Raw genomic sequence first — 12,892 nt, 5'->3', positions numbered from 1 at the left:
ATGGCGGACAGGTCCAGGGTGATGTTAGCAGGTCCTGAGGGGCCTGCCTCAACTTTCTTGTTAACTCTTGCTTTGTTGCGGGTAGAAACCATTTTTGGAGAAAGCGGGTGGTAACGTACTATCTCGTGCCCCACGGTGGGCGCCAATTGTTCCTGCAGAGAACAAACAAGATATGTCAAACACAAGTATTACGTTATCCTGGTCCACCATCTTCTTAGTAGACTTCTTCCCAGTTGATATATATCGCTTATGGGTATCTCGGTGTGATCGGTTTGGACCCGGGAGGGGTTACCTGCAGAAGGGACTCTGAAGTTTAAGTTAGCGAAATCTCTCAAAAAGTCAAATTTGGTGATTAGGGAAGTAATGAATGTGTACCTTTAATTTGTGGGGTCCATGCATATTTATAGATTATTAATTATGTCTGGCCACGTCATAGGCTGGGCCCTTGTTTGGGCTGTAGGTGTGCTTGGGCCCTAGCCTAGGCCCTTACTTCGATTATTGTGGGCTTGGTGAATCTCATTGAAACATTTTGTTTTTTCCAAGTCCTTGGTTAGTTTCGTGGAGTTATCGGCCTTGGTCGGTTACCCTTTAGCGGTTTAGGCCGCTATTGTTGTTTTGGTTTGTTTGATCAATGTCGCTTCTTAGCGGTTTAGTCCGGGTACCCTAGCATGTGTATGGTAATTGTTATTATTCGGCTAGGCCGACTAGGTGTGGTACATTCACCATTTCAAAACTAACAATTGGTATCATAGCAAGGTTCTTGAAAGGTATTCAAGTTTGATAAAAAATATTTTCAAGTGGTTGAAAGTAAACTCCCTTTTGCTAAAGGTGCCTCTATTCATAGACCACCTATGTTTTATGGCCTAAACTATCAGTTTTGGAAAATAAGGATGCAAATTTTCATTGAATCTATAGACAAGGGAATTTGGGATGCAATAGTTAATGGAATATATACTCCTAAATGTGTTGTTGAAAATAAGCAAGTGGACAAGCCTTGGAGTGAATGGACTGATGAAGAAAGGAGAAGAGCTCAATACTATTGCAATGCCAAGAACATCATCACTTCATCTTTGAGTATGGATGAATTTTTTAGGGTCTCCAAATGTAAGAATGCAAAGGAAATGTGGGATGTGCTAGAGGTTACACATGAAGGAACAAGTGAAGTGAAGAGATCAAGGAAGGATGCCTTGATTCAAGAGTATGAGCTTTTCAAGATGCAAAAAGCAAAGTCCATAGTTGAAGTACAAAAGAGGTTCACTCATATAGTCAATCATCTCATGGGTCTAGGCAAAGAATTTGACAAAAAGTAGCTAAACATCAAAGTGCTTAAGTGTCTTGAGATAAATTGGCAACCAAAGGTGACTGTCATATCTGAATCTAAGGATTTATCCATCATTATAACAGTTGCACTATTTGGCAAGCTCAGAGAGCATGAGATTGAAATGCAAAGGCTAAGTGAGCTTGAAACAAGTGAGAAAAAGGTAAGATCCATAGCCTTGAAGGCTAGCTCTATGAAGAGTGATGAAACTGAGGAAGAGGTTGCTGAATCTAGTGATAACGAGAACTTGAATCTACTAGTCAAGAAGTTTAGGAAGTATCTCAAGAGGAAAGGCAACAAAGGTAATCAAAGGAGGTACAATTCTAAACAAAATGATTCAAGTAATTCTTCTAAATTCTCATGTTATAATTGTGGAAAGCAAGGACATATCAAGATTGAATGTCATAATGTTAACAAAGAGAAGGAGAAGGTTGATGATAGGAAAAAGGAGAAAAAGGGCAAGGAAAGACGTGCCTACATAGCTTGGGAGGACAATGATGATTCAACAAGCACTTCATCTCAAGAAGGAAGTGAGGAAGGAAACCTATGCCTCATGGCCGGATATGAATCATCCTCATCAAGCCAAGTCATAAAACAGGAAAAGAAGGATCTTTGGTACCTAGATAGTGGCTATTCAAGGTATATGACATGAGATAAGACCAAATTTGCAAAGTTGGAATTGAAAGAAGAAGGATTTGTAACTTGTGGAGACAACAACAAAGGAAGAATCCTTGGAAATGGAGTCGTAGGCAATGGATCCTCTTTCAACATCAAGAATGTATTGCTGGTAGAAGGGCTCAAACATAATTTGATAATTATAAGTCAATTATGTGATAAAGGCTTTAAAGTGATGTTTGAACCAAGTAATTGCTTGATATATGATGCACATGGTAGTATTGTCTTGATAGGAAAAAGAGTGAACAATATATATCTACTTGATCTACATCATGCATCATTTAGCATCCATTGTTTGCTTACAAAAGAGGATGACACTTGGTTATGACATAGGAGACTTTGTCACAAACACATGCAGCATTTTAATCGACTAAATAGAAAATAGTTGGTTGAAGGACTACCAAAACTCAAGTTTGAGAAGGATAGAGTGTGTGAAGCATGTTTAAAATGAAAACAGACCAAGGTCTCTTACAAATTCAAAAATGTTGTTTCAACTAAAAGACCTCTAGAGATGCTTCACATGGATCTATTTGGTCCATCTCGAACCCTGAGCCTTGATGTCAATCTTTATGCATTAGTCATAATTGATGACTTCTCTAGGTACACATGGACTTTGTTCTTAGCGGTAAAAAATGACACTTTTCATGCTTTTAAAAGACTTGCCAAGATGCTAGAAAATGAAAAAAGTTCCAAGATAGTGTCTATTCGAAGTGACCATAGTGGGGAATTTCAAAATGAAAGGTTTGAACACTTTTGTGAAAAGCATGGCACTAAACATAATTTTTCTGCACCAAGAACCCCACAACAAAATGGCGTTGTTGAAAGGAAAAACAGGTCATTTGAGGAACTAGCTAGAACTATGTTAAATGAGAATTCACTACCTAAGTACTTTTGGGTTGATGCAGTGAACACTTCTTGCTATATTTTAAATAGAGTTTTGATTAGGCCAATTTTGAAGAAAACACCTTATGAACTTTTCAAAGGGAGAAGGCCTGTTTTAAGTCACATAAAATTATTTGGACGTAAGTGTTTCATCTTAAAAAATAACAAAGAAAGTCTTGGCAAATTTGATGCAAAAGCAGGTGAAGGTGTTTTTCTAGGCTATGCTATATAGAGTCTATAATAAGAGTTGATGACTGTTGAAGAGTCTATGCATGTTGTATTTGATAAAACTAACCCAAAATTGCAAGATCATGTGCCTAAGATTGTAGATGAAGAAGAAACAACACAAGAAAAGAAATCTGCTACAGAACTGGAATCTGCTGTAGGAAATCAGTCAGCTGAAAAGGAATTTCAGTCGACTGAAAAAGCTACAAACAACAACTTACCCAAGGAGTGGATTGAACCCAAGGGGATTATCAAAGGACTACAGAATTGGTGACATAGAACATGGAGTATCCACTAGACGCAAGCTTGCATTCTTTCAACATATTGCATTTGTTTCTCAAATTGAACCTAAGAATGTGAATGATGCATTGTGTGATAGTAATTGGGTTGTTCCTATGCAAGATGAACTTAATCAATTCACTAGGAATGATGTGTGGTCTCTTGTTCCTAAAACTGATGCAATGAATGTGATTGGTACAAAATGGGTATTTAGGAATAAAATGGATAAAAATGGTAATATAGTTAGGAATAAGGCTATGTTAGTTGCTAAAGTATAATCAAGAGGAAGGTATTGATTTTGATGAAACATATGCACCTGTGGCTAGGCTAGAAGCTGTGAGGTTATTGTTAGCATATGCATGCATGTGTAATTTCAAACTTTCTCAAATGGATGTGAAAAGTGCATTCTTGAATGATTTCTTAAATGAAGAAGTGTATGTATCACAACTTCATGGCTTTGAAGATCACCTCTATCCTAATCATGTTTTCATATTGAAAAAGGCTTTATATGGTTTGAAACAAGCACCACGATAGTGGTATGAGAGGTTAAGCAACTTTTCATTAGAAAGCATGCAAGAGATGTAATACTTGTTCAAGTATATGTAGATGATATAATCTTTGGATCAAATAATAACTCCATGTGTGAAGAGTTTGTTGCAGCTATGCAGGGAGAATTTGAGATTTCTATGATGGGTGAGCTAACCTACTTGCTAGGGTTGCAAGTGAAGCAACTCAAGCATGAGACATTTTTATGCAAGTTAAAATACTGTTTTGATGTACTAAAAAAGTTCAAAATGGAGGATTGCAAAGAGGTTGCCACTCCAATTGCTACAAACTACCTTATGGATGCAGATGAAGCTGAAAACCAAGTTGATTCAACCAAATATAGAGGGTTAATTGGTTCCTTGTTATATCTAACTACTAGTCGACCAGATATATAGTTTGGTGTTTGATTATGTGCAAGGTTTCAATCCAATCCATAGGAATCACACTTTAAACTTGCAAAACGGATTCTCAAGTATCTAAAAGGGACAACTAATGTTGGAATATGGTATCCTAATGAATCTAACATTGTTCTTAGTGGGTTTTTAGATTCTGACTATGCAGGGTGCAAATTGGATAGGAAAAGCACAAGTGGTACATGCCATCTACTTGGATCAAGCCTAATCTCATGGAATAGCAAGAAGCAAGCTTGTGTAGCACTCTCTACAACTGAGGCTGAGTACAAAGCAGCTGGACATGCATGTGCTCAAAGCATATGGTTAAAGCATCAACTTATGGATTCTGGTGTAAAGCTAGAGAAGGTACCTCTTTATTGTGATAATACAAGTGCAATCAACCTAACTAAGAATCCAATCCAACATTCTAAAACTAAACATAGTGAAATCAGGCATCATTTCATAAGAGATCATATTCAAAAAGGTGATATTGAAATCAAGTTTGTGAAAACTGAAAATCAATTGGCGGATTTATTCAGTAAACCACTTGCACGTGATAGATTCAATAAGCTTAGGACTGAATTGGGTATTCTTGACATGAAGAATGTATGTTGATATCGGTTTGGCTTATTAATCTTATTATATCATGTGTGTGGTGCATTTAAAGTGGTGAAATCTGCATAATTTGAAAACTGCCAGTATTTCAGTCAGCTAAATTTGCAATTTCAACACATAGATTTCATTTAAAATGTTAAAATCTGCATAATTTGGGTTCTGGAATTGTCTCAATCTATTAAATCTCACAAAACAGCACATATATTTGATTTAAATTGGTCTGGTCTGAATTTCATGAAATATGGAATTTTTAGTCAGCTAAAACTACAAATTTAACACATAGATTTCACTTAAAACTGCCACTGCACCAAAAATAAGTTTTTTGGTACAATTTTAGTCGACTAACTCTGTATTTTTATGTGTTAAAATCACTTATGCTGATGTGGAATTGCTTGAATTGATTTTAATTTATCGACCTAGCCAAAGAATGCATCACATGACTGTTTTTGGACTGTAGTAGCAGCTGTAACAACTATTACATCAGCTAAAATCATTTTTTCAAATTGCATTGACCATAAAGTGCTTTAATTACATGATTTCCAATGAACATGCATTAGATGTGAACTATTTGTGAGTGGATTGTTCATAAAACGCATGAGAAACACATCACTACATCTCTGATATAGATTCCCTTACATTTAATTGCTGTGATTTCCTGTACTGCATTGAAACCAGAAAATCTGCACAATTTAATTGTCTGATTTTGAAAATTAACATGATGATTCTATAAATACTTGCATAAGCATCATGTATTGGCATTCTCATTTGCTAGTAAGAGCCAAACCTACATTTCACCATGCCTAGAAGATCACGAACTGCCCCCTCAGATGATGAAAGCTCCAGCCCACCGACTCCATCCTCTCCAAATGCCATGAATCAAGGAAGGCTTGAGATATGGTTTGAAGGTCATGAAGATAGAATTAAAACCTTCTTGATTGGTGGAGCTCCAAAGGTGCATGAAGAGCTTCATGTGCAGCGGAAATGGATGAAGGAATGGAGGCAAGTTGGAAGGCACTTGCAAGCAATGGAAGGTGAAAAAGGTGATAGGATTTCATAATCTATGCTAGCCTAAGGAAGGTGGCTAGAGGTAGAGAGAGGAAATCTCTAGAAAGTGGTGACTCTCAAAGGCAATAGAGGGAGGACTGCTCTAAACTCAAGTTGCATCTATTGCATAAAATTTCAAGAGTGTCTACAAATGAGTGAAAATTTGGCTTTTATATGAAGCCATTTACACATGAGAAAGGAGAGCCATTGGATGGAGTGAGCCTTGATCTTGGCCCTTAGATCAAGCTAGGAGAAGGAGAGAAGATCACGCCCCTTGGATCTTGGCTCGAAGAACAAGAAGGATTCTTAGCCTTTAGATGTGATGACCAACCTTAGTCAAACCATGAAGCAAAGGAGCCTCCTTGTCTTGATAATCTCGGCCATGTATGAAGAGAATTGGGTCGAGCCCAATTTTAACCCATCCTATGGTCCTTTCACGTCTTATGTATCATTGGAAAGCAAAGCCCAAACAATGGCCCAATTTAAATCTACACTACTAGATTTACGTGCACTTCTTCAAGTCTTTGTGATCTCTTTGGCCCATGTAAAGAATGTGAGAAGCCCATTGATTTTGTGATCATCTAATGAGGAGGCCCTTTTGAATCTTTTTCATCATTGATCTTGTATTTGGGCCTTTTAATGGGCTTGGGCTTGAAGGTGCAATTGGGCTTGGTGGGGTCACATCATCCCCTCCCCCTTGAAGAGGATTTGCCCTCAAATCTTGGTTGTCATCCTCATCAGCTACAGTACCTGTAAAAGGAACTAAGTCAGTGATATTAAAAGTAGGATGTACACCAAATTCAGCTGGAAGATCTAATTGATAAGCATTATTGTTGATCTTCTTTATGATTTGGAATGGACCATCACCACGGAGACTAAGTTTGGATTTTTGTAATTAAGGAAATCTTTCCTTCCTTAGATGAAGCCAAACTAAGTCACCCTCATTGAATGACCGAACTCTCTTACCCTTGTTTTAGAGTTGGTAATCTTTTCCATTTGAGCTTGAATTTGACTTTTAACCTTCTCATGAAAATCTTTGATAAATTGAGACTTAGAAACCCTTTCTTTATGAACAAAGTCAAAAGAAGATGGAAGAGGTAGCAAGTCTAGAGGAGTGAGAGGGTTAAAGCCATAGACAACCTCAAAAGGTGAGAGTTTGGTGGTGCTATGGACCACTCTATTGTAGGCAAACTCAATGTGGGGAAGATACTCATCCCAAGATTTATGGTTCCCCTTAAGCACAACCCTAAGCAATGTGGAGATGGATCTATTGACTACGTCTGTTTGCCCATCAGTTTGAAGGTGACAGGAAGTAGAAAAAGAAAGTTTAGTTCCAAGCCTAGACCACAAGGTCCTCCAAAAGTCCCTATCAAACACAATTGTTTTGGGTAAGCCATGAAGACGAACCACTTCTCTAAAGAACAACTTTGCAATGTAGCTTGCATCATCGACTTTGTGGCATGGAATAAAATGTGCCATTTTCGAAAACCGGTCCACAACCACAAAAATCGAATCAACACCTCTAGAAGTCCTTGGAAGCCCTAGGACAAAGTCCATGCTAATATCCTCCCAAGGGGTGGAAGCCACAGGCAAAGGAGTATACATCCCAGCAGGCATTGCGCTAGACTTAGCATGCAAACATTTCAAACAACTAGCGCAATGTTTTTGAATATCACGTTTCATGTGGGGCCAAAAGAATTTTTCTATAAGCATGGCCAACGTTTTGGCGACCCCAAAATGGCCCATAAGTCCCCCCTCATGCATCTCAATGATTAAAAGTTTACAATGAGAACCACATGGAACACATAGGCGAGCTTCTTTGAAAAGATATCCATTTGAGACATAGAAGCCGCCTTGGGACTTATTTAAACAATTAGAATAAATAGGGGCAAAGAAGGGATCTTGACTATACAATTCACATATATTGTCAAATCCAAGAATTTGAGATCCAAGTTTGGCTAAAAGAGTATATCTTCTAGAAAGTGCATCAGCCACAACATTGGATTTCCCTTTCTTGTATTTGATGATATAAGGGAATTTTTCTAGAAATTAAACCCACTTTGCATTCCTCTTGTTGAGCTTGTGCTGGCTTTTCAAATACTTGAGAGTTTCATGATCAGTGTGAATTATAAACTCTTTAGACACAAGATAGTATTCCCCAGTATGAAGAGCTCGCACAAGAGCATACTACTCTTTGTCATATGTGGGGTAATTACGAGAAGGGCCATTGAGTTTTTCACTGAAATAAGCAATTGGATGACCTTCTTGTAATAAAACCGCACCTACTCCAACCCTAGAAGCATCACATTCTAGCTTAAAAGTTTTCTCAAAGTTTGGAAGAGCTAGAACTGGTGCTTGGGTGAGTTTAGCCTTAATATCCTCAAAGGCTTGTTGTTGCTTATCACCCCACACAAAAGGTGTGTCTTTCTTGACAAGTTCATTGAGGGGTGAGGCAATTGTGGAAAAGTGGGGTACAAACCGTCTATAGAAGCTAGCTAGCCCATGAAAGCTACGGATGTCCCCTACATTCTTTAGCACAGGCCATTCTTGGATGGCTTTGATTTTGTCGGGGTCAACATGTAAACCCAAGAAAGATGACACTCTCTACATAGAAAGTGCACTTGTCTATGTTGGCATAGAGTTGATGGTCTCGAAAGAGAGACAAGACTACCCTAAGGTGTCCTAGATGAACTTTGAAGCTGTGGCTATAAATTAAAATGTCATCAAAATAAACAACCACAAACTTCCCCAAACAATCCCGTAAGACATGATTCATTAGTCGCATGAATGTGCTAGGAGCATTGGTTAGGCCAAAAGGCATGACTAACCATTCATATAGACCAAATTTAGTTTTGAAAGCGGTTTTCCACTCATCAGCTTTGGCAATTCGAATTTGGTGATAACCACTTTTAAGGTCTATTTTTGAAAACATTTTGGCCCCATGCAATTCATCCAACATATCATCTAGTCTAGGGATGGGGTGCCTATACTTTATGGTAATGTTGTTGATGGCCCTACAATCTCAACACATGCGCCATTTGCCATCTTTTTTGGGCACCAACAACACGGGAACAACATAAGGACTAAGACTCTTTTGGACCCATCCTTTGTCTAACAACTCGATCACTTGAGTCTCTATCTCTTTAGTCTCAATTGGATTTGTCCTATAGGCTGGTCTATTAGGTAGACTGGCCCCTGGGATAAAATCAATTTTGCGCTCTATTCCTCTAAAATGTGGGAGGCTTGGGGGACCATCCTTAGGGAAAAGATTCGCAAATTCATGGAGAAGAGCACAAACAGAAGGAGGTAGGTCCTTAAGTGAAGGATGTTGGAGACATGTAAGGACAGCATGACACAACAAAAGGTAGGAAGGGTGTTCAACATGAAGAGTTTGTAAAAGAGTTTTATGAGTGAGAAACACTTCATGATGAACATCCTTAGAAGGAGAGACTTCCTCTATCTTTGTCTTAGAAGCCTTGGATAATTTAGTAGAGTTAGTGGAACTCTCTTCCTCCCTCTTAGCTTTCATTTGAGCTTGGTCACTAGCAACTTGAGTAGGAGTGAGGGGATGTAACACAAAAGTTTTGGAATGATGTTGGAGGGTGATCTCATTGGTATGGCCATGGTGGGTGGTTTTGCGGTTAAATTGCCACGGCCTACCTAAGAGAATATGGCAAGCTTCCATTGGAATTACATCACATAAAACTTTGTCTTTGTACTTTCCAATAGAGAACTTAACCAACACTTGATGCTTGACTTCGAGATCCCCATCTTCATTAAGCCAATGAAGTTTGTAAGTTTTGGGATGGGGTAACAAAGTCAAGTTCAACTTCTCAACCATTCTTGTGCTACAACAGTTGCAACAAGACCCACTATCAATGATCAAAGAACAAGTATTGTTCAAAACGTCACAGTGAGTGTGAAAAATGTTTTCTCTTTAATCATTGAGAGGAAGGGTTGGTTGGTTATTGAGAAGCCTCCTATTCATTAAGAGAGACCCTTCTTGAGGGTAGGAATGATGTTTATCTTTGGAGGACTTGTCAGTGGGGAGTCACTATAAGAGGAAGATTCCTTAGAAGACTCCTCTTGACTACTGTAGAGGTCTTGGCCCTTTAGCACAATGGTGCACTTGGTAGGACACTGTGATGCCACATGACCTCTACCTAAACACTTAAAACACTTGATCTCACTACCTCGCTTGGAGGTCTCACCCTTATCTTGACCTTTTGCTGGGTGTATGAGCGGTCTCCTTGATATGAGAAAAATCTTTCTTTTGAAAATCAGATTTTGAAAAAGAGAGTGAAGAATCCTTGCGAATAGGTTTCCTCAAGAGTTGTTGCTCCACTTTGATGCACATTTGAACAAGTTCATTTAAATTTTGATATGGGAGCAACTCAACTCTATCTGTTATGTTGTAGTTTAGACCACTCAAGAACCTAGCAATGGTTAGATCTTCTTCCTCATCTATCCTAGCCCTCAATATGCACAACTCCATCTTTTGCCTATATTCCTCCACAGGCATGGTTCTTTGTTGGAGCCTTTGGAGTTTATCCATAAGCTCTCTTTTGTAGTATGAAGGAACATGACGAGCATGGAGGGCCTCTTTGAGATCAAACCAATATTCAATCTCGGGAAGGCCTTTCTTTCGCTTTTGGAGGACAAGGGTTGTCCACCAATTTAAGGCATGACCTTGGAAGCTGAGGACAACAAGAGAGACATGTCTCTCTTCCTCAACCACGTGGTTGTCAAACAGTTGTTCAACTTTTGCCACCCAATCTAGATATGCCTCAACATTGTCTTTTCCATGGAAAGGAGGCAAATCTATTCTTGTTTCTTTAGGGTGAGGAGGAACACGCCTTTGTCTCCTAGTGTGAGGAGATTGCCTTGGAAAGGGGCGTTGTAAATCCTCCTCCTCGCCACTAAGATCATGATGATGTCTTGATGGGGGGCGAGAAGATCTAGGAGAAGCACAGTGAGTGTGTGGAGGATTCCTTAATTGCTCAGATATGAAGTGCAAATTGGCTTGCATGGCAGCCATTTGAGCCTTGATGTCACTCACCTCTTTGGTGAGTTTGTGAAGCATACGAGGGGAAACATCACCCTCATCATCCGCACTAGTGTTATGTTGTGTGGGTTGTGGTAAATTTTGTTGGGTCTGCACCCGTGCACGTGTAGCCCTTTTAGTGCTCATGATTGACACGATCTAGCACTTGAGACAAAGTGTGAATAAAAGTTTTAAGAACACAAGTGAACCTCCAAGTAGGCGAGGTGAGTCTAAAAAGACCACTTAATAACCAAAGCAAATCCTAGCCAAGGCACACTTGGGGAAGTTTGAAAGAATTTCACACAATGGCTAGGTGCGAAATGATGACAATCACTAGACACTAGTTGTCAACAAAGAACAAAGAACAAAGAAATCCATAAAACACTAAAGACGGACCCCTAATTGGCCAAAAATATGTAGAGACTTTGGTCTCAAAATTTTAAGTCACTAAACAACGTGAAAACTTGAATATAAGCTATGCGGCCTAATGTAAGGTGAGAAAGCACTTAGAACTTTCAACACACTTACAACTAAAAGCGAATTACTAATGGAGGAGAAAGGTTCTACTTAGGAAATGGGATTGAACACCTTGTGGTTCCCCAAGACACCTAAGTAGGCCAAAATACAAGTTCAAAGAGAGTTAAAATTGGTACACAAAATTTAGGCAAAGAGGAGCAACCTAAGAGCACCAAACTTTTAGAGAACTTTAAGTAGAAAATAAGGCACAAAGGATGCTCGAAATTGACCAAAAGAAGTGACCAAATTGTAGAAAAACTAGTAAACTAAAAGATGCAACAATTACAAGCCACAATGGCCAACAAAAATGCTTGAAATTGGTGTTGGAAGCTACACCCAAGGCCAACTTGAACACCACAATTTTGGACAGCAAAGTGATGCACTCCCAAGAGCACTTTGGTGCCAAATGAAGCCTTAGTTGATGGCTTTGAAGTATACACCAATTGGAGGAATATTTGGACCCCTTGTGGATGCAAAATGCAACACCAAACAGCAACAAAACCTGGCCAAAATAATGAACAAAAATAGCAAACAAACTATGCGAAAGGCATTGGTTAGCTCTCACTCAAGCAAGAAATTGATGGCTCAAAACTTACCAAAATATGGTGAAGGTGAGAGGAAGAATTCAAGCACACTCTCTAGAGTTTTACTTCTCAACCACCGCCTAAAATGCTACCTTAGACTAGCAACCAATTTGGAAAACAAAATCACTTAATTCACAATCAAGAGCATTGAAGCCAAAATTACTTGCCAATTGAAATGTATAACACAAGAAAAGCTAATTAAGAAAGCTAAACCACATTGAATATGATTTGACAAGACTGAATTGAATAGTCAAAAACAAGGACAAGCAAGAAATTAAGGCTTGAAAGAAAGGAAAGCACAACAAAAGGAATCCTAGAACGGAACTAGAATTGAGTAAAAACCAAAAACAGAAACTGCAGTGCTCATAAAATGCTTATGGTATTCATTGCATGTATGCCAATGTGAGGGAAGTAATCCACTCCAAATGAAAGCAATTGATGGCAATATTGAATACACACATAAACAAGCAAATGTATAGACCAAGAGCACTGAAATTCTGAAGCAAAACACACCAAAAACGCACTAAACAGTGATTTTCCCGAAAACAAAGCACCAGAAAACGCTGACAGATGCCTTAAATTTGAAGATTTTTCATATTTTTTGTACTGGACATATTTGAATGATTCTTTTTGCTACTTTTTAGTCCAGATGTTAAGAAAATTAGGAAAAACTCAGAAGGTGATTCGGTGCTATGAATCGTTACAGTTAAATCACACAAGAAAAGTGTACGTCAGGACACAAGTGAAAACAGCAGCAAACTGGCACTGAAAA

The 12,892-nt window shown here is 38.7% G+C and overlaps 1 protein-coding gene and 1 pseudogene across 1 annotated transcript; one reads left to right on the top strand and one right to left on the bottom strand.

Moving 5' to 3' along the window:
* Positions 1–1,310, top strand: LOC146882323 (uncharacterized). The gene is made up of 2 exons (XM_085667352.1): positions 1–81; positions 876–1,310. Exons 1-2 carry the CDS (start codon positions 1–3, stop codon positions 1,308–1,310), a joined length of 516 nt encoding a protein of 171 aa, XP_085523478.1.
* Positions 1,311–6,713: 5,403 nt separating this feature from the next.
* LOC146882322 (uncharacterized) lies at positions 6,714–11,167 on the bottom strand (annotated as a pseudogene).
* Between the last annotated feature and the right edge of the window lie 1,725 nt (positions 11,168–12,892).

This window comes from Vigna unguiculata, chromosome 10 (assembly GCF_037176805.1).
Source record: "Vigna unguiculata cultivar grain cowpea cultivar isolate G323 ecotype 2 chromosome 10, ASM3717680v1, whole genome shotgun sequence".
In the NCBI taxonomy this organism is placed as follows: domain Eukaryota; kingdom Viridiplantae; phylum Streptophyta; class Magnoliopsida; order Fabales; family Fabaceae; genus Vigna; species Vigna unguiculata.
The sequence above is the reverse complement of the archived record's forward strand: the minus strand, read 5'-3'. Positions and strand labels throughout refer to the sequence as shown.